We start from the raw sequence: 21,321 nt of genomic DNA on the forward strand, positions 1-21,321 counted from the left end.
AGCTGGCGATGCGGCCTCTGGTGGACGCGAGGCCTCAGCTGCGCTGGCCCCGGCGCGCTCGACGGTCATGTGGTGCGGTCGTGGCAGGTGTGGTCCTGACGCGCCGTCCGTGTGCAGGTGCTGTTACGGGAGGTCGACCCGGCCCGCCTGGTCACTATGTCTGCGGATGAGCTGGCCAGCAAGGAGCTCGCCGAGTGGCGGGAGAGGGAGGAGAAGAAGGTCAGGCCTACCTGCCAAACGGTCAAGGAGCGCGATGCACATGTCCATGGAAATGTGCAGGTCACGGTGACCGAAGATCTTGTGTTGTTTTCGTGTGATGTTGATGTGTGGCCATTTGTCCGCTGTCCGATTTATTGGGCCAGGCGTCGCATGAAATCACCGTTAAGTATCGACCATATTTCATGGTATGAGTATGCGCATTATCGGTTCATTGGCATCTTTGACGTCCGTAAACCCTGTTACGTGAGTGTGTTTACAACCATAAGCCGGTATTCACTGCGTCGTCACAGTTCGTCAGGATCACCTCACTTCGTCAAGTTCTGTTTACCTGGGGCCAACCGACGTCGGACGATAAAACCCAGCTGAGCATCAGCGGCAGTAGACGCTAGGTTCCGTGTTAAGCTATGCGTTTTGCAGTCATTCGCCAACGGTTATCGTTAAAAGCCTAAACATGGGCGTCTACGCGTTGTTGCGTTGTAGCTACCCGTGCTGTGAATATCTGCCGACGGTAGTGATACGTGGATGTGATAATCTCGGTTTTTGAAATGCGTTTGCGATCGTCTGCGATTTTGCTCCATCTATGTGTTGATACAATAATATGCATAGAGTTGCATGTAAAACGCAGCAACGGCTCGCTGACGTCTTTTTTGTGTGTGTCAACCTCACGGGCCGACGGTGTGCCCCGTCCGCTGCCGCCAGGAACTGGAGGCCATCGAGAAACACGAGCTGGATATGCTGACGCTCGGCAACAAGTTCGTGATGAAGACGCACAAGGGGGAGCAGGTTATCGAGAACGACGACAGCCTCAAACTCATCGGCAAGTACAGCGCGCCTGGGTGGCCGCTCCGTCGACCCTGATTGACGCCGCAGCTACGCCCGCTCACAGGCCACTGATGGAAACAAGCGCCCAACTTTCGTCCGGCTCGGTCGGCTCGCCACGCGTCGGCTGGGCTGAGCCGAGAAGTTGGGCAAACAGTCGCGCCCGGCGGCGAACGGCGGCGCACTGCGGCGAACGGCTGACCGGATGTGCCCTGTTGACAGAGGACAAAAACACTCCGGCGGCGGAGCAGCTGCTGCCACCGGCCGTCGACGACGAGCCGACCACGGGCGCCGTGTTGGCCGACTCGACCGAGCGGCACGGCCAGCACGTGTACGACATCGGCTGTCTGATCTGTACAGGCGAGCAGCCGGCGCCGCGGCCCGAGCCGGTGAGTGACTCGGGCGGGAGCCGGCTGTGACCCCCGGCGTCACCCAGTGAATCACCTGGCTCTGATCTGGTCAGCGACCCGGACATGACCTGGTAATTGGCCCGGACTTGGCCTGGTGACTGGCCCAAACGCGACGAGGTGAGTGAGCCAGCGCTGGCCTGGTCAGCGACCCGGCTCTGACCTGGTAGGTGACCTATTACGAACGCAGGCTGCCCGTCGGCAACTGGAGATGACCGGCCCTGCAACCCCGCGTGGCGGGAGGCTGGACGTGCGGATTTCGGAGGGACGTGGTGATGGAAGTATGAATTGTTTTATGTCACGCTGCCCCCTGAATTGCCGTCATTAGGTGTTGATCAATGAAACAGTGACAGCTTTTCGGTTTTCATATGGCGTTTTCAGTGATGCTCTGGGACGGGCTGCAAATATTGACAATCAGACGCCCGCTACGCCGTGTTCTGTCGTGCACCATGTCGGGCTCACACCAGCGCGGCTTCCCCGCAGACAAAGTCCGACGCCAAGTCCTCGGATGGGAAGAAGTCCACGTCCACGTCGTCCAAGCCGCGCCGACGCCGGAGCGGCAGCGGCGAGCGAGGCCACTCCTCCAGCCGGCACCGGCGCCACCACAGCAGCGCTAGCACCGGCGGCAGCCGTGACAAACACAGGGAGCGCAGCCGACACCGGCGCCGAGACGACGACAAGGGCCGCGGCAAGGAGAAGGATGGCGACCGGGGGAGGAAGAGGGACAAGGACAAGGAGACGGAGAACGACAGGGAAAAGGACAAGGAGAGGAAGAAGGAGAAAGACAGGGACAAAGAGAAGGACAGGGACAAAGAGAAGGACAGGGACAAAGAGAAGACCAGGGACAAAGAGAAGGACAGGGAAAGGAGGCACGATGCTGGGAAGGGCGGCGACAACAAGGAGGACGCCGCCCGGGGAAAGGACAGAGACAGAGGGAAGATCCGTGACGAGGAGGGGAAGACGGAGCGAAACGCCGAGAAGCCTCGTGGCGAGGAGAAGCGGTCTGACCGGGACAAGGAGCGCCACCGCAAGCGCCACTCGAGCCGCGATGCGCGCGACCACGAGCGGCGCAAGCGGCGCCGCAGCGGCGAGCCGGAGCCACGGCAGGAGCCGGCGGCCCGGAGCGAGCCGGAGTCGGAGCCGGCGGCCCGCAGCGAGCCGGAGGAGCAGACGGCGGACGGCGAGCCGGCGCCCGAGGACGAGGGAGCCATGTCCGACCGGGATAAGGAGCCCTCCTCCACTGTCACCATCGGGTGAGGCCGGATGTGGGACGGGAGGCGGGCAGGGGCGAACTTCTGGTCAGTGAGAGTTTGATGGTGCATGGGTATGACATTTTTGCTCCAGCATGTCATCATATGGGCTGTTTTTCACGCATTGTGTGAAAGAACGGACACAATGCTAGACTGGAAGTAAATTCTTCATATTTTGTGTTAAGTGCTTGGCCCGTGTAAAATGTCCAACTGTTAACGCTTAAAAATGGTCGCTCTTGTAGCCCCGGCTTCGAAAGCCTGTGTGGTGTGTGACGGGCGATGTTATTTCGAACCCGTGTCGTCTATGGCCAGCCTAAGAGTGGAGCTGCGCACCGATGCTGACCTGCGCGACCCCCTGTGGCGCGCGCCTGGCCGTGATCCTTGCACTCCCCGACGCGAGCACCGGACCCGGCCCTGGCCTGCTTGTGATCGTGCGCTGGCCATGGTCGAACGGTGCCCTGGCCGTGGCCAGCGGCCAGCAACTGTGACGCGTGGCCGCTCCGTGGCGCGACTGTGACACGGCCGCCCGCCGCCGCAGGACGCCGCCCGACTGGCAGGCTGAGGAGCCGGAGGCGGCGCCGGCGCGCGCCAAGCCACGCTCCGTGTGGCGCGGCTTCATCTCCATGCCCGACATCTGCAAGTTCTTCACGCAGGCGTTCGAGGTGGGTGCCCCGGGGTGCCGGCTCAGCGTGAAGCTGGGACCGGGATTGGGTAGGCGGCGGGCCCGTCTGTGGGGCATGCAGCCGACTGTCGCCTTTGCAATGACTCGGGGCCGCGAATGAGTTCAGACAACTCATCCATCCTGTTGTTTCCGCGATTAGACGGGAGCGGTATCCCGATGGCATGGGAGACGGCGGCAGTCTGTGTGTGCCGTCCGATGACGGGGCAGCTGTGTGGTCAGCAGCTGCGCTCTGCACCGCGCCTGTTCCATGCGAGGTGGGCCGCTTTTGTGGCTCGTGACCGGCCTCGGCTCCATCTTACCGAGCGTGTGTAGATTCTCACTCGGTCGCAATGACCGTACGCTTCGAGTGTAGGGATATATCCATGTGGCTAAAATAATCGGTTTTATCTCCGCGGATATTCCCAGAAGTGTGACAGGCCTGCTAGAGATGCAACCGCCCGGGTGTCATACTGATTCATGCGTGCGTACTGCGTGCGCTTTTATGCTGGTTGGAGACAACCAAAAAGCCAAAAAAAAATCATGCCACTGGAATTATTTGCCCACTTCGATAACTCGGTTAGAGCATCCGCCCTCTGCTTCCCTCGCCCGTGGTGAGGTTCGGGTGCATAGGCTCGAAATGGTTTAAGCGCTGGCCCTCCGCGCCTGGCGAAGACGCCTTGCGCCCGATGGCAGCTGCCGCACTGAAGGTTAGGTGAAGTAGAGGTAGGACGGACTTCACCGAGCATTTTGACACCCTAACTTTACTCTCAAAAGTCTGTCGTTGACCTGGAATTTCACGATCGGATGGTGGGGTCGGGGCTCACGCAACAAGCGCTGCTTAGCATGGACGTCGAGCGCAGAAGTCCATCCAAGCAAGAGATGCTGACAAAATCTTACAAAAGCTCTGATTGCGCGACTGGCTCAGCCGGTCGGCGGGCGCTTCTGCTCATTTATAAACCCAGCGACTTGTTGCCATCGATGAGCAGATGTTGAACGAACGTGATCTGCCACGTCTCTTCTCCCCGCTATACGAATAACAGGTCAGCCTTGTCGGCACCAAACGCACTTTGCTTTTGTGATCGGTAACGGCGCTCAATGGGGTTAACTATTGGGCTAAAAGCATAGGATGCGTGCCGCTCAGCAATTCGGTATGAGGAAACTGCATGGAAGACTGCTGCTAAAAATGGCATGGAGATCTGCCCAAAACCAAAACTTTGAAGAAGTTTTTAGAGTTGTGATCCACCAGGTTCAGGAAACGCCATTCATTGCTTCAACGGCTTCCTCATTTCGTTCGGTGTCGTTGCGACCTCTGTCCATGGATTGATACTGGCTATCACACGTGCCAACATGTTGGTTTGGAGCAGGGAGTACGACACTTTGTTTTACTTTTTCACTTGTTGTTAGGTGAGACGCGTAGGATTTGATCAGTATTGCCAGTTTTCTGGAAATCTTTCCGAATAGCGCAGAATTTTGATTTAAAGTATGCGCTTGAACTGTCAATAGGGGAGTAAAAAATACTACACAAGTTTGAAGCACTGATCAGGCCAACGTTTATCCAAACATGGAGACATTATCCCGCGAATCCAACGAGACGTTGTGCTTCGGCTGGCTTTGATTTCTCCCCTCTGACGTTTGCCACAGCGACTCTTTCCGAGGCGCACTTTGACTTTGGGAATGGTGCTATCACGTGATCCGTGCGACGCGCTGGTTCAAACTTAGCCCAGACCGCTTCTCAGTAACAGGCCCTTGCCGCCCGCTGGGCTAATCACAAGCGTTCTCTTATTCACACCAGTAGAATAGAGGTGCCACGGCGGTTCTCATGACGACGGCAATCATGACAACTGCTGGGAAGAAGCGTAGTGCTGTAACAAAGCGTTGACAACGTAATTTAGACTTATTTACTTATTTATTTATGCCTGGACGGTGCTACAGTAGCATTACCCAGTGCTATTATAGGACATAGCTAGTCCTGAGTTTTACAAGAGTATGTTTTTGAAATATACCCAGAAGGTGGAACACTGCATTTAGGAATTGGCAAGAGCAAAGGCATCCCGGGACTGCCGAGAAAGCGAGCCTCGATTACGCGCTGCACTTCTTGCAAAGGCTTGCAGTGAATGAACTGACGATTATGCAAATCCCGCATTCAACCCGATTAGCTGGAGTGGGTCCATGCTCTCAACTTTCCAGTTTCCGGGAGATGGTGCTCTTTGATGTGTAAATGTCGCTCTCTCTCTCTCTCTCTCTCTCTCTCTCTCTCTCTCTCTCTCTATCTCTCTCTCTCTCTTCTCTCTCTCTCTCTCTCTCTCTCTCTCTCTCTCTCTCTCTCTCTCTCTCTCTCTCTCTCTCTCTCCTCTCTCTCTCTTCTCTCTCTCTCTCTCTCTCTCTCTCTCTCTCTCTCTCTCTTCTCTCTCTCTCCTCGTCTCTGTCTCTGTCTCTGTTCTCTGTCTCTGTCTCTGTCTCTGTCTCTGTCTCTGTCTCTGTCTCTGTCTCTGTCTCTGTCTCTGTCTCTGTCTCTGTCTCTGTCTATGGTCTCTGTCTCTGTCTCTGTCTCTGTCTCTGTCTCGTCTCTGTCTCTGTCTCTGTCTCTGTCTCTGTCTCTGTCTCTGTCTCTGTCTCTGTCTCTGTCTCTGTCTCTGTCTCTGTCTCTGTCTCTGTCTCTGTCTCTGTCTCTGTCTCTGTCTCTGTCTCTGTCTCTGTCTCGTCTGTCCTCTGTCTCTGTCTCTGTCTCTGTCTCTGTCTCTGTCTCTGTCTCTGTCTCTGTCTCTGTCTCTGTCTCTGTCTCTGTCTCTGTCTCTCTCGCTCGCCCTCGCTCTCTCTCTCGGAGCAAAAATCCTTTTCCGGTTAGCTGTTGAGCTTACAGCGGCCTAATGTGCGCAAGATGCGACGAGTATTCTGCAGTCGACGTGGTCAGCTGGTGGCCGTTAAAAGATGAAGCGGCACCGCGACCTTCTGCTAATGCTGCGGTCCCGCCAGCACTGTGGATTGTGCTCAGCTTCTCACGGCCCCGCCAGCACTGTCGATTGTACTCAGCTTCTCACAAGTGTGCGGTGCGACTCGTCCGCCTGGCAGAATGCGATCACCCGTCACTCACTTGTGGACTCTCGTCAGCTCCACCGTCCGCTGTCTCGCGCTGTGACGTGGCCTGTCGACCCCTGACCGTGCTGACGGGCCGCACCCGGCCGGCCGGTGTCGGCCGGGAGCCGGCCAGTGCCGCTGGTGGCCGGACGTCGCGGCCGGTGAGGCGGCTTGCCTCAGCTCGTCCCCGGGGAGCGGGCCGCACATGCTGGCGCCACCTGAGCCGGCCCACCCCGCCCCTGCCCCGTCTGCGGCGTCGGCTCCGGGGGGCCGCCGGTGGCCGCGGCGAGGTTCAGCGACCACGGTCGCTTGTGACTATTGCCCGCTCCACAGGGCGTGTCCGGGATGCACATGCCCGTGTGGGACCTTCGGGTGATACCCAACATGCGCCCGGCGGTGGGACCTGTGCGCGAGCTGTGTGTCACCTGTGGGCTGTGTGGCTCTGTGTGAGTCGAGGCCACATGACCGCGATGAACAGCGACCCAGGCCGAGCGACGGTCCTGTCCGTGTCCGTGGCGGCGGCGCGGACGCCATATTATCCCGTCCGGGACCCGCCCGCTCTGCTGGTGCCTCCTCACCTCCTGGCCGGTAAGGCTTTGCTGATGGTCCCGATGCCGCCGATAATGGCCCCGACGGTGCTGATGCCGTCCGCCGGCTGAGCGCTGCTGCCTGCTGCCCTCTGACTGCTGACTGCTGACTGCTGACTGCTGACTGCTGACTGCCGCCCCTTCCTCAGGTGTCGGGGAATTCGACTCACCTGGCCACGGACATCCCTGACCGAGTGGAGGTGGTGGGACGCATCGCTCCGGACACCATCTGGGGTTACATCAAACAGGTCCGCAAGTCCAACAAGGTGAGCTGACGCGCCAAGGGAGATGGCAGCACCGGGCGCGCGTAAGGGTTGGCGCTGGATGCACACTGCCGATCTGGTGAGGAATGCTCCGCAGATGAGATTCACGGGAGGGAACGGGAGGGCGGAAAGATTCGCCTGTGGCAGTGGTGAAATGACCGTGCCCCTGGTGTGAGTCAGCGGTAAACCCCTTCATGGCGCGACGTACGATATAAAGACGTTTACGAGGCCGGTGTAGTGGTCGTCAAGTGAACCCACGCGTCCGGTCACGCTGCCTGTGCGCCTCGGCCGGCGGAGCCAGGGTGGTGGGGACGCCGGCTCCCTCGCCCGTCTCCCACCGGCGCCGGGTATGTGAGACCGCCGACTCCCTCCCCCGTCTCCTACCGTCGCTAGACATGTGAGACCGCCGGCTCCCTCCCCCGTCTTCTACCGTCGCTAGACATGTGAGACCGCCGGCTCCCTCCCCCGTCTCCTACCGTCGCTAGGCATGTGAGACCGCCGGCTCCCTCCCCCGTCTCCTACCGTCGCTAGGCACGTGAGGCCGCCGGCTCCCTCCCCCGTCTCCCACCGTCGCCAGGCACGTGAGGCCGCCGGCTCCCTCGCCCGTCTTCCACCGTCACTAGGCACGTGAGGCCGCCGGCTCCCTCGCCCGTCTCCCACCGTCGCTAGGCATGTGAGACCGCCGGCTCCCTCCCCCGTCTCCTACCGTCGCTAGGCATGTGAGGCCGCCGGCTCCCTCCCCCGTCTCCCACCGTCGCTAGGCACGTGAGGCCGCCGGCTCCCTCGCCCGTCTTCCACCGTCGCTAGGCACGTGAGGCAGCCGGCTCCCTCGCCCGTCTCCCACCGTCGCTAGGCATGTGAGACCGCCGGCTCCCTCCCCCGTCTCCCACCGCCGCTAGGCATGTGAGGCCGCCGGCCGGGCCCATGCATACGGAATGATCCGATTCCGGTGTTGTTCGCTGAGAGCGGCTTCGAACTGGGGCGGGGCGTGACCGGCTGGCTCCTGATCACGTGTCGCCGTCCTGCTGCGCCGCGGCGGACGGGGCGGCGCGGGCCGCGGCGTCTCCGTGGGCACGAGCGACGGCGGCGGCTCCGCTGCGTCACTCGCGTGGTGTCCCGGGAGGAGGGGCAGGCGGTGGCCGGCCGCGTCCCACCCTGGTGACAGACCCCGCCCCGCTCACCACAAATTTTCCTGAGGCACTCCACGCGGCATTTGACATCCTTTGCTGCCTGGCGTGCTGACTGTCCTGAGAACACTGACATGTGGGGTGTTGGTGAGTGCCCCTGCAGCGGCCTGCCGTGGGCTGATCTTAAGTCCAGAAGGTAACCTGTGATAGCCGCGCCTGAAGTCGCCAGCTTTCGTCTGGAGTTTCACCTGCTGACAAAGTGTTCCGGCAGAAGCACCCGTATTTTTTTCCCGACCGCTGATGTTAGAACTTCGCAGCCGATGACTGAAGAAGAATTGATCTCTCTCCCCGAGTTAAATTATGTTTCTCAGCGAAATTAAGAGTTGTTAAGCACGCGCGTCACGGGATAAAAGTTTTCCGGAATAAATGGGAGCTCTCCTCGCGTCGTTAGCGAGGGGGCGCGGCCGGCGCCGGCCCCTCCCCTCCCCGGTTGACGGAGGGCCGGCCTCCACCGGCCGGTGTCTCCAGGGAGGGACAGCGGGCCGCACTCACCGTCTGTCAGCCCTGAGACGGGCCGGGGCGAGTGGGCGGGCGCCGACCCCGGTGCGGCGGCCGCGCCGCTCTCCGATCGAACGGCTTGACCGCCGCCGGCCGCCCATGCAAAAACGGCCGGCCGGCGCCGCTCGTAAGCCGGGCGCTGAATCGCGTCATCTCGGGCGGCGCGGCTGTCGCCGCCTGAATCGAAGCTGATTTCGTCATAAAGGGGCCGCGGCCGGCGCCGAACTGTGCCGACGGGCGGCACCGGCGGGCCGGGCTCCCGGCGGACCCGCCGCGCCGCCCGGCCTCGGGGGCAGGCCGGCACCGCGGGCCCGGGAGGCCGGCTGATTGCTGTGCTTGTGCGCCGGCGGGATTGGAGCCGGACGCCATTCCCGGGCCGCGGGCGCAGGTTGACGACAGGCGTTAGTGCGTTCGGAAGTGTTATTGAGCTGTTGGGGTTTGGGACGGCTGCACCTTTGTCTTGTCTGGACGACCGTATCTGCTGTTTTCGTTGTGCGTTGTTGCCCGTTTTGTAGAATGTAAAGCACCGCATTATGAAGTTTTGGCATTCGAACGATTGTGTCTCCGGCCTTTTGAAAGCTTTGGGCGACTGCACCACCGCGCTGTGGAGATCCGGCTGCGCTAACAGCTGCACCTACGCTTTGTCGTCATTTGGGGACGGGCTACTCTTCCGCTGCGTCGGGCAGTGGCACGACCGCCGTTTGTCTCCGCCGAGATCCGGTCACAACTGCCGGCTGAACCTCCGCCCAGCCGTACCCAGGTGGCGACGATACTTGTTTTGTTGGCATCCGGCGACAGCCGTTTGCTCTTCTGTGACCTGGTTACGACTGCACGTCCTATCTGCCATGTCGAGATCAATTCAGCCGGGATTTGCCGGGGCGCGGTGTTGCCAGCACCGCTGTGTCGCGTCTGGCGTCTTCGGTTCCCGCTTGACCTATGGATGCACTCCGTACCGTCTCAAAGCTTTTTAGAGGGCGGCGCGTGGAACCTAACGTCAGCGTCTTCGGCTTGAGGTTATTGCATGCCGACGAGACCCTTTAGGGGTGTAGCGTTATACGGCACACCCTATAAGGGTGTCCCGTTATACGGCACACCCTTTAGAGGTGTATCGTTATACGGCACACCCTTTAGGGGCGTATCGCTGTACGGCACACCCCTTAGGGGTGTACCGTTATGCGGCACACCCTTTAGAGGTGTATCGTTATACGGCACACCCTTTAGGGGCGTATCGCTATACGGCACACCCTTTAGGGATGTACCGTTATACGGCGCACCCTTTAGAGGTGTAACGTTATACTGCACGCCTTTTAGAGCTGTATCGTTATACGGCACACCCTTCAGGGGTGTGCCGATATACGACACATCCTTGGATTTCGCCTGGAGCTGGTCTATGAGAAATGTAAGAGCCGACGGTCGGATTCTGCAAGTTTTAGCGCGATCTGGCCTCTGGTGGACGAGCGATGGCCGGGCCCAGTGTGAAGGTTATGGGCGCAATATGACCTCAGCAGTCGGCGTGCCCTGAAGCCCCAATAAACAACAAAGGTCAGATGTCGAGATTAGGTCATGAGGCTCTTTCACTGCCTGACATTTTATCGGGGTAAGGAAGTGTGTAATCTTTTCCAAACGTGCCATTGCCGAGTCGGGGCAAAGCACGTTTTGCAAATGTAGATCGGCTTGAAGTAGGATTGGTCAGTGTTTGTTTAGTTTTGGCCTCTGAACTTCCGGTCTGAAAGACGGGTATCCATGATTTTTTCTAACAGCTTTCCCATAACGTCCTTAAAGGCCAAGTTGAAGGTATTGCTGGGTGTTTCTCCTCGACCGTGAAGCCACAGGTGATGACCACCGCTGCCACGGGCCAATCGGTGTAGAGGCTGATGGGCGGCCAGTCAGCCAACGGTTCCATTATAAGCTGGATGGCTAGACGTGGGTGGTCACCTGTGCTTAAGGCGTGCAATACGGTATGACCTTCGATGCATTTATAGGTGCTGGTTTTATCTGAACACGGTGGTTTTATGTTACTAGCTCAAATATCGTAAGTCGACAATTAACACATGCTAGATAAAAGTGTTGTATGTGTACACGCAATATTGCATGTGCCGTATATGGGATCGGAAGTTCCCAGTACCATAACGGTATGGAATCCATGGAGTGTACGGAAAATGGCATCATCTACGACCGCGTGATCCACGCTAGATCCGGAAGCCATTATTGCTCGACGTCTGAAATGCAGCTGCGCGATGCCAGCGAGTATCTACGGCGACTTTTTTTGGGTCTTTTATTCGAATCTTCATGTGGCCACTGTAAATCGGTGCACAGTAACTCCCCTAGATTTCGACGAAATAGCATTACGTTTCCGTCCAAGCGCATGGAGTTTGTGAACCTGCTTGTGTTCCCTCGACAGTTTCACACTACGCTTTCGCGCGGGTCAGCCGTCGCTACAGAGATGGGCGTATATGGAACCAAACATTAGCTGGAAACGCTTCCCTTGATCGTGTTTCGCCGTTGTCACCCTTGGACGATGATATGCTGGCACGGCCGCCGACTGAAGCGGTATGTCGGCGAATGGCGCCCGCGGTACCGAGCTCTAATTTGTCCCGCCGTCAAAACTTCACCGTGCGGACAAGCTGCTCTAGCGTTCCTGCGAGAGTTCATGCGGGAAGAGCGTTCGCGATGCGTCGTTGTTGGCCGTTTCAAAGGCGTCGTCAGCTTTATTGTAAAAGTTGTATCTGATGGTGGGAGGGTTTACATGGGTCCTGTCTAATTGTAGATGCCATATTGATTAGCTGCAGGGTTTAAGTATTGCTCTGAACACAAGGTGCGGGAAAAAGCGCAAAAAGATGCGCGCGGTACATTCGAGTGCGCAATTTTAAAGCGGCATACCTACCATCAGAAAGCTGCTTTCACCGACGCATGCTGTGTCCATTAATGACAACTTGAGAGCGGAATCAAAGTATAGTATTTCCGAGTCGTATGCCTCATTTGCTGTATTAAAATTGGGTATCTTGGAACCCAAATTGAAGCCGTCGTAGTTTTCTACTGTTGGAACGATGGCCCTTTATTTTTTATGTGGTCATGAATTGTAACACGCAAATGTATGCATTAACGAGTGTAATGCGAGTGAGCTAGACATTTCAGGCGCTTACGAGGCATGAAGATGCCATTGGTGGCATTCAAGATTAACGCAGCCACGCCTTGTGTGTTATGTAGGCACACACCTCCAAAACACCGTTTCTGCGCGCGTACTCACTGGCCCGAAGCCTGTAGCTGCGCCGCCCCATCCCACTGTGGGAGCGGTGCCATCAGGTAACGTGCGCGTGGGAGACCCGCAATGACACGTTGGACTGCGTTTCAGAAGGTCGCTGGTGTGTCTGACCAGATCACAGCCGTGAGTTCCGCACGGAGAGCCTGGCTTGTGGGAGCCATCAAGGCGCGCAGCACTGAGGCCATTGGTGCCAACTAATGCGACGTATCCCTGCGCCACGTACCAGACGCGTGTAAGCCCTCCCCACCTTCGCATACTCGGCTTTGTCCACAAGGGCAACACAACAATCGTGGAGGCAATATGACAAGCTGCCATTCAGCGGAATAAATAACGGTGGCGTTGAGCTGTGGCGTCGCGCCGTGATGGTGCCGCCGACACGTCGCTGATGGTGATGGTGGCCGGCTCCTTGAAGCGCAGCTAGTTGTGGCCTCGCCCTAGCCAGCAGGTCACGGTGACACCTGACTGCATCCAGAGTTGTGGCATACCCTAAGAACGGGCGACCGCCCACGTCCAGCCATCTAGGTTATGATGGAAGCGTTTGCTGACCGGCCGGTCGTCAGCCTCTACACCGACCGGCCCGTGGCAGCAGTGGTCATCACCTGTGGCTTCACGGCCGAGGGATAAAGCAACAGCCGTGCTCTCAACCGGTCATGCGCGGTAGAGTGCTTCCTTTCATAACGTTCTGGCTATGTGGTGTGTGCATGATAATTTGTAAATGCGTGAATTGTCTTGTGTGGCATCGCGTACTTCTGGTCTGTGTAGTTTAAGTGTCCATCTCGAATTCCATCAATATGGATTCACGTATAAAGTAATACATGTAATAGTAGCATGATGAGAAGGAGGGGGGGGGGGGGGGGGGTCACGTTCCCCGGAAACCACTAGTTGAATACTCCTCTGATTCTGTGTCACCAATACGCCGGACAGAAGACCAATAATGTTACCTTGATGACTTTACCTTGATGATTGAGCTAGCCGCCGTTTATTGCACAATAACGAGACCGTGCTGTGACGCATGGAATCCGATCAGAGCTAATTAGTACCCTGCAGACGGGTTTTTGGCGAAAAGTGAGGGTGTTGTATGCTCGACTGATTTCAGTTGTATGGAATGGCCCAATAATCTGTCCGTTTGACTGAGTTTTGCGTTCGATGGAAGCATTAAGTCTGCTTGCGTATAGCCAGGAGCATTGATGCCTGCAGATCCGTGATATCCGCGGGCGGGGGTTATATAAAGTGAGGTGTGATTCATTTGCCTGTGCTATTTGCCAACGTCGACGGCCCTTGGCAGCAACTGGTCGGCGTTGAATGGAAGGAGTTATGTCTTTCATCCTGTTCTAGTCGCTCTCTGTTAGCGTTGTGGCTGGGTTTTCATCAGTGCGGCCAAGTGAGCCCTCTGATACTTTCCACGAACGGGAGCCCCATGACCCTAATGCCTTGCCGAACCCAGTGCCGTGCACCGGAGGCTGCTCACACCTAATGCGATGAGCCGTGATGGATCGAATCGAATCAGTCGTGGCCAGCTTAGTACGGTGGATCTTCCGTCTCTCGCACTGGGAGGCGGGCGGTCGACACCAACACGGACCGAGAGCACAGGCAGCGGACGAGTCCGCCCCGGCCAGGACCCAGGCGCACATTCCTGGACGTGTGTGTGGGTGTGCGTGTGAGCATGCGTGCGTGCGTGCATGCACGCATGCACACGTGCGTGTGTGTGTGTGCGTGCGTGTGGGTGTGTGCGTGGGCGTAGGCGTGCTTGTATGCGTGCGTGGTGTATGCGTGCGTGCGTGCGTGTGTGTGCGCGCGTGTATGCGCGTGTGCGTGTGCGTATGCGTATGCGTATGCGTATGATGAACGGTCGGCCGATGACGGGACTACAGCTGGTTTTGGCGGGGCGACCGCCTCCCTACGCCATAGGTTGCGAGCGGAAAATCAGATAAATGCACTTAATAAGTTGTAAAAGCGTTGCATCGCTCATTTGTGAATATTTACGCCGGCGTGCCATCGTAGCCAGGTGATCAGGCTATCCTGAGCGCGTCAGGTCGTCCTGACATGGACGCGGCCCGAGGCCGGCCGGCCGGCCCGGGGTCGGCGGCCCGAAGCCGGGCGACTGGGCCGAGTCGGCGGCGCCGCCCGCCTCCGTTGACCCGGCGCGGGCCCGGCGGCCGCCGAGTCGGACGCCAGTCGGGCAGATTGACGGCAAATCGGCATTAAACAGTCCGGAGAGGTGACGGCGGGTCGGCGCGCTCGGCTGGGCCGCCGGCGCAGTCGGGGTGAAATACGGCCAGCCGTCGGTCGCTGTCGAGCCGTCTGGCGGCGCCGGCGACCGGGGCATGTCTGGGCCGCCTCCGGGGTCAGATCAATGCCGGCGGCTCGCTCCGGTCCGACAGGTGCGGCGTGCCCGCGGCACCGGCGGAGTGGAGTGGCGGCGGCCCCGACGGGGCCACGGGGTCCAGCGCTTCGTCGGGCGCCCGCGGGACGGCGCCGAGCCGTGAACTTCACACGCCGACGCCAGCGTTTTATGCGGTCATAACGCGGACGACGGTGATTGTGAGGTCGGCCCCGCTATCTCCGTGATCGTGAGGTCGGCCAGAGGGTGCACCAGAAAAACGCCGCCGGCGCGCGCCTGGCTCGCATCGGTCCTCGCTCTCGCAAGGGCAAGTTCGGCTTAACTGTGTCAGTCATCGCCACGGCGACTGGTCCAAGCCTTGGACCAGTCATGGCTCAGAATGGGCGTCGTGTGTGGTTGGACCCTCGGCGCACCCTCCCCGCCGGTGCCGCCCGGTCGCGTGTGGTCCTCGCACCTATGCCAGCGCGCGCGCGCCATCTGCTGGCGCCTGATGAGGCAGCGTGACCCCGGCGACAGTCGTCCCCGAGCTGCCGCCGCCGGCGTCACCGGTCGCCATCGGTCAGCCGGCGCCGCCGGACGCAGAACGCCGCGTCAGCGACGTAACGGATCGGCCGGCCGGCCGGGGCGCGATCGGGACCGGCACCGGCGTGCGCCCCTCAACACTGGCCTCGTTCCCGTCCGTCACGGCCGACGCGCCGACTGGCCTGCGCTCGACATTGCCGGGCGGGCGGCGATCGGCTGCGCGGCGTCCATCACGGGCCGAGTGGCGGCGAGGCGGCCGGCGCGGCGCGCTGTGACCGGCGCGCGGCGGCCCGGCAGCGGCTGCCGCCTTTCGGGCAGGGGCCGTGCGCTGACGGGTCGCGCGCGCTCCGAACGAGCAGCGGCGCGCTTGTTGATTGTGGCCGGCACAGCGGGCCCGGCGACTGATGTGGCGCGGCACGCGCGCCGCCCGTCCCAACGCGCCTAGTCACGCGAACAATCGCGTCCGCCGCCGACGATGGGCGCTCGTTAGACGGCCGCGTTCTGGACGCCGGCCTCCATGGGTTGGACGGCTCTAGGCACCGGCCTCCGCGGGGTGGGCAGCTCTGGGCACCGGCCTCCGCGGTGTGGGCAGCTATGAGTGACGCGTGCGGCAGGCTCGACAGCGCAGAGCGCCGGCCGCCGCCGGCTCGGCAGCCGCTACATTTCAGCCCGGGTGGAGTGTGAGTCGTTCGGTCGGGCCCGCCAGGCTGTGTTAGGCCCGTCGGAATGCCGCATTGTTGCGTTTGGACGTCGCCTTTGTTGTTTTCGCCCGCGTGCCGGTCGTAGGACACCGACTTCCCGTAGTGATGAGAACAACGCGTAACCGGTTGTCTAAATTCGGTGGAAGGTGACGCGGAGATCTGGAGTTGGCCGGCCCGGGCGGCTCCTCGGCCGGTTCGGGTGGCTCCTGAGGCCGGCTCGGGTGGCTCCTCGGCCGGCTCGGGTGGCTCCTCAGTCCGGCTCGGGTAGCTTCCCAGACCGGTTCGGGTTGCTCCTCGGCCAGCTCGGGTGGGTCCTCAGGCCGGCTCGGTTGGCTCCCAGGCCGGCTCGGGTGGCTCCTCGGCCGGCCCGAGTGGCTCCTCATCCGGGTCTGCTGGCTCCTCGGCCGGCTCGGGCTGCTCCTCGGCTGGCTCGGGTGGCTCCAGTGGTCGATCCGCTCCCCGGAGCCGCGCCGCCGGCGTCTGCAGCGTATTGCATCTCGCTGCTCCCGCACGTGATGCATTGGATATTGGATTATCGGCGGGAAATGGCTCGGCGAGATCCGTTGCCGACGGGGGCAGAAAGCAGTCATTAGTGGCGCGCTGACGGCCGTCTGGTGTGATAACACATGCGTTGATCGTGCTGACCGAGGTGTGATTATCGTACTATAATGACATGATTGCGTGGCCGAATTCTGTTGTGGTCACTTGACATACTGGACGCACACATTGTCTGGAAAACACGTACTGGATATCGCGTGACGGTTGTAAAACAAGCTGCGAACTGTCGCTGGAATGGCGACTAGCCAGCGGGCCGTGAAGGCATCACTTTTGAGCTCGCTGACCCGGGGAAGTTACAGGCCGGCGCCCGGGCGTCCTGCCACGTCACTCTGCTGTCGGCGCTGGCGATTACGGACGGCTGGCGCGGCGCCTGCGAGCGGCCGCCCGTCCGCACCACAGCTGGCGCGGCAAGTAGCCGGCCGCGGCGCCGCCCTGCAGCTCCCAGGCAGCAACGGCTCGCCCTCTGCCGACAGGAGGTGGTGGTGGTGCGGCTGCAGCCGGCCACCGATGAGGAGAAGCTGCACTACGCCTCGCTCTACACGTACCTCTCCAAAAAGCACCGGCTGGGCGTGGTGGGCGGCTTTTCCAAGGCCATCAAGGATTTCTACATCTTGCCGCTGGCCAGCACGGACCCGGTGCCGCCGGCGCTGCTGCCCTTCGCCGGCCCAGGTACCGCCGCCACCCGTCTGAGCCGCCGCCGCCGCCGCCGCAGCGGCGCGGGCCCCCTGGGTCTGAATGCGACGCGAGCGTGTGATATTCGCTGTTGAGGTGCGCGTTGTGGACCTTTTGGTTATTCGAGTGGTTTGTTTTACTTGCCAGCTGTTTGCGTACGGTGTTTGGTGACGCAGTTCTCTCATGGTATTCGCTTTGTACTGTCTTGAGAACTAATGTGTTGTTACCGTATGTTACCGCACGTGCATGGCGTGTACACTACAGTTGTGTGCTCTGCTCTGTGTACACGGCTCAGTTTGTTTACCGTGTGGCCCCGCCGTCCGACGCTTGTGCACATCCCCGTCTCCGACGCCACGCGTGCACCGCTGCTGTACGCGCCTGACCGGCGCCGGCCGCCTCCAGGTCTGGACGAGCTGCGCCAGCACATGCTGCTCGGCCTCATCTTGTACGCCTCGTCCTCCCGCAAGCGGAAGCACGAGTCATCTCACCGCAGCGGCGGCGAGAAGCAGACGCGCGCCGCCTCGCCCGAGCCGGTTGCTGTCGAGGACTGTGAGTGTTGGTCGCCGGCGGGGCGCGGCTGGGCACCGGGACTGGCGGGTGGCGTGGGCGCTGTCTGGTGGCCTGGCGGCCGGCTGGGACTGGGAGCAGAGCCGTGGGGACCGGCACGGTCCGCGAGGAGGTGTTGTGGGGCCGGCGGAGCCGAGACCGAGCGCACTCCCCGCCGCTGTAGGCGCTTCACCGGGCGCCGGACGCCGTGCCAGCCAACACCATGAGACCCCCAGTCCTGGTGCGGTAAGCGCGCCACACTCGGCCACCACATCCGGCCCCAATCAGTCGGCCTCACTGGCAATCGAAGCCGCCGGAGCTCGACCGATCAGGTCTCGTGCTCGACTCGGCGGGAACGAACTAGACGTCTAGCGGCCACGGAATGGCGCCGCTCCGGTCACCCTCCGGAGCGCCGAGCCGAACGCGGGACATCGCGACGAGCGGCACCGCTAGACGTGCTGGCGGCGGGCGGCCACCAGCCGGCCGGCGGCACCGCTGCCGGGGCTCGAGCGGTTAGGGGTCGTGCAGATCGGGCGGTGATGCCGCGGCGCGAGCTGCGGCTGCTGCTGCGTGGCTGGTTGTCTGGATGAGCTGTGCAGGCAGCCTGTGTATGTAGAGAAGGGGGACGGGGGGAGGTGTAGAGTGCGTGCCGCCGCTGACCGTCGCGCTGTTTCCTCCGCAGACGGGCCGGCCAAGCCGCTGACGATCGGCTACCAGCCGGAGCTCAGCGCCTATCAGCCGGGCCACTACGTGCGCGACGTGAGCGCTCCCGTCTCGCCCGAGGAGCTTAATCAGCTGCGGCCGCCCACCTTCAATTTCTACCAGCAGGCCGCCGAGCCCCCGCCGCCCGGCGCCGAGCCCGAGCCCGGGGAAGGATTGGAGCTGGAGCCCGCAGAGGAGTCGGAGTCGGAGCCGGAGCCGGCGCCGCCTGGAGATGTGATCCCGGGCCTGGGCGACGACGCGGCGGCGCCGGCCGGTGTGGCCAGCGCGCCGGCCTTCCTGCGTGTGGAGCGGCCCCCGGGCCCGGACGAGCCGGAGCCGTACGATCCGGAGCAGAGCACGCCGCCGCTCGAGGACGAGCCGTACGACCCCGAGCAGGCGCTGGAGGACGACGGCGACGAGCCGTACGACCCGGGCGCGGCCACGCCGCCGCTGGAGGAGCGGCCGGCCGAGCAGGCCGAGCGGCTGCTGGCCGAGCTCAACCGGCGCATCGACGAGCAGCGCTGCCAGCTGGAGACGATGGCGAGCAGGCTGGACGACGGCGAGGCGCCGTACGACCCGGCCGACCCGCCCGATCTCATGGACTCGCTGCGCAGCCGCACCGAGGAGCTTAGCAGGATGCGCGACCCCATCATCGACACGTACGGCTCGCAGGAGGAGGAGGACGAGCCGCGCTCGCCGACCACGCCCGAGGCCGAGCGGCCGCGCCGTCGCGACACCGACGAGGTGGCCGCGGCCCAGCCGCCGCCGCAGCCGAGGCCGGGTGAGGAGGCACGGTCCAAACCGGAGCGGGAGCCGGAGCCCGAGCCCGAGCCAAAGCCGAAGCCGGAGCCGCCGGCGCGGCCGTCAGACCCGCGCAGCGCTCGCAGCAAGGGCAACCTGGCGTCGCTGACCGACTCGGACCTGATTGCCAAGGCGCAGGCTGAGCTGTCGACATTCAACCCGCTGGTGCCGCCTCCGGCGTCGTCGGCGGGGCCGTCGCGGCCTCCATTCGGCCAGCCGCCACCGGGGCCGCCGCCCGCGCCGCGTGCCGCGATGCGAGGCCCAGGCCCACGTCCAGGTCCGTTCCCGCCGTTCGACGGCCGGCCGCCGCCGGGCTGGGAGCGACCGCAGTTCCCGCCAGGGCCGCCCCAGAGCCGCCCCATGGGGCCGTACGGCGGACCTCCGGGCCCCCGCGGTCCCGGCCCGTACGGTGGACCGCCCGGGCCGCGCGGACCTCCCGGACCGCGTGGACCGCCCGGACCGCGCGGACCGCCCGGCATGCAAGGGCCACCCGGCATGCAGAGACCACCTGGCCCACACGGACCTCCCGGCATGCAGGGACCCCACGGCGGTCCTCCGGGGCCCCGCGGTCCTTATGGCGGTCTCTCCGGACCTCGTGGTGGCCCCCCGGGTCCTCGCGGTGGCCCCCCGTTCGCGCCGGGCCCCCACGGTGGCCCTCCATCACATGACGTGGACCCGCGCCGGCGCCGAAACTGAACCCGCTTCTGTACAAACTCGCGGTGGCCGGCGGACGCCGGTCCCACTGGCGCCGCGTAGCGAAGCGGGCGCCAGCTCTCAGTGTCTGCGCGTGTGAGAAAGCTCTGACGGGCGCCAGTTGTGAAATATTTACCCTCCCCATGCCACTGTGTAAATAGCAGCGAAACACGCCATCTCATGGGTCATTGTGCCACTTTGCCTGCGCGATTGTACATTATTGGACGTGAGGAGGCCGCTTCGTGTGAGGTGGCGGCGCGCCGGCGCGTGCTGTGATGTGTGAGCGTGCGAGCGGAGCCCATCGGTGTACCCGCCTCGGCCGCGCCTTGTCGCTTGGGGCTGTGTCGCTTGGCGGCGGCGTCGTCGGCGCGCGGAAGCTGTGTGCCCCGCGCCGGCCGGCCCTGAGCCGCGTTCGGGCCCGTCTCGTCCCGCCGGAAGCGGGCCAGGCTGCGGACGCGCTCCGGCGGCCGCCGGCGGGCCCGGACCGCAGGCGGATTCGGCCGCCCCGCCGCTCCGGGTCCGGCCGGTCGAGACGGTGGCGCGGCCGCCGATGCAAGTAATAAAGCGGCGTCCGTACTGTGTCCCGTCTGACGACCCCGGCGACCGGACGTCGTCGTTAAATCGGCCGTGACAGCCGGCGGAGCCCGGCCGACTCGCGGCGGTGGGCCGGGCGGGCCGCGCGCCTCGGATGAAGCGGTGCGCCGTTTGTCAGACGTGTGCGTGGGCATCGGGGCCGGATCTCACCGGAAACGTCGGAGGCGTGTGGGGTTGACATAACTGACTGACGATGACTGAGTGAGTCGGCCCGGGCTGGTTCGATGAACTGAGTGTGGGCGAGAGGGATATTCCTCTGACCAATTTTGAGTGTATTCTAGGTCAATGGTTGGCACCGATGGTTTTGCACTGGGTTTCGTGCGCACGGAGCCTCGGACACAACCATACGTCCAAGCCAGACGAAGGTAGCGCGAGCTCTGATCGCCTACCTGTGCTCACTCGTCACTTTTTCCGCGCCGGAATGCAATCAAGTAATGCCGCTGTGCCGAAAGTGGTCATGGCGTGCGCGCAACGCCTGTAAATCATCCGGACACTAAGTACGCATGCGTCAAGCTTTTCGTGATGTGAGTTACGGCCAGGGATAGGCGCCCGGCACTCCACAAAGCCTCGTCACACTGTCAGGGGCTGCGTGACGCGCTGGGTCCCATCACGCCACGTCCACGAGCGGAAGCGCGAGCTCTGAGCGATGCGCACGGACCAGACTGCTGCCGGCCGCCGCCATCACTGGTGCCGCGGCGGCCGGCACCAGCGACGGCTCCGCTGGCGGCCGGGCCGCCGGCGGCCTGGCGGATCCGGCGCGGTCGGCCGAGCCGGCCCCACATCCCCATCTGTCACCGGCTGGGAAGCAGGCTGACTCTGATTAAATCGGCGGCGCTTTTTGTCCGGGTGTAGGCCTGATGTTTTCGCTGTTCGTCCCGACGTGCCGAGATAATGCGTGAAATAAGATTGTCAAATGGGGATAACTGCGCCGAGTTGAACCATAACCCGGGAGGTGAAGACGCG

At 62.1% G+C, this 21,321-nt stretch overlaps 1 protein-coding gene across 1 annotated transcript in view; it reads left to right on the plus strand.

The window, feature by feature from the left end:
• pps (protein partner of snf) overlaps nt 1-21,011 on the plus strand; it is a 30,888-nt gene extending 9,877 nt beyond the window's left edge. Inside the window, exons 17-26 of the mRNA XM_037226243.1 lie at nt 118-219; nt 919-1,036; nt 1,261-1,427; nt 1,929-2,698; nt 3,234-3,357; nt 7,168-7,284; nt 16,824-17,019; nt 17,425-17,571; nt 18,251-18,666; nt 18,751-21,011. Of these exons, the coding sequence (XP_037082138.1) occupies nt 118-219; nt 919-1,036; nt 1,261-1,427; nt 1,929-2,698; nt 3,234-3,357; nt 7,168-7,284; nt 16,824-17,019; nt 17,425-17,571; nt 18,251-18,666; nt 18,751-19,767 (3,174 nt within the window). The 3' untranslated portion in view covers nt 19,768-21,011. The remainder of the gene's footprint in view (nt 1-117; nt 220-918; nt 1,037-1,260; nt 1,428-1,928; nt 2,699-3,233; nt 3,358-7,167; nt 7,285-16,823; nt 17,020-17,424; nt 17,572-18,250; nt 18,667-18,750) is intronic.
• The last annotated feature ends 310 nt before the right edge of the window (nt 21,012-21,321 follow it).

The sequence above is a fragment of the Pollicipes pollicipes genome, unplaced genomic scaffold (genome assembly GCF_011947565.3).
Source record: "Pollicipes pollicipes isolate AB1234 unplaced genomic scaffold, Ppol_2.1 Scaffold_5724;HRSCAF=6776_pilon_pilon_pilon, whole genome shotgun sequence".
Taxonomy (NCBI): Eukaryota; Metazoa; Arthropoda; class Thecostraca; order Pollicipedomorpha; family Pollicipedidae; genus Pollicipes; species Pollicipes pollicipes.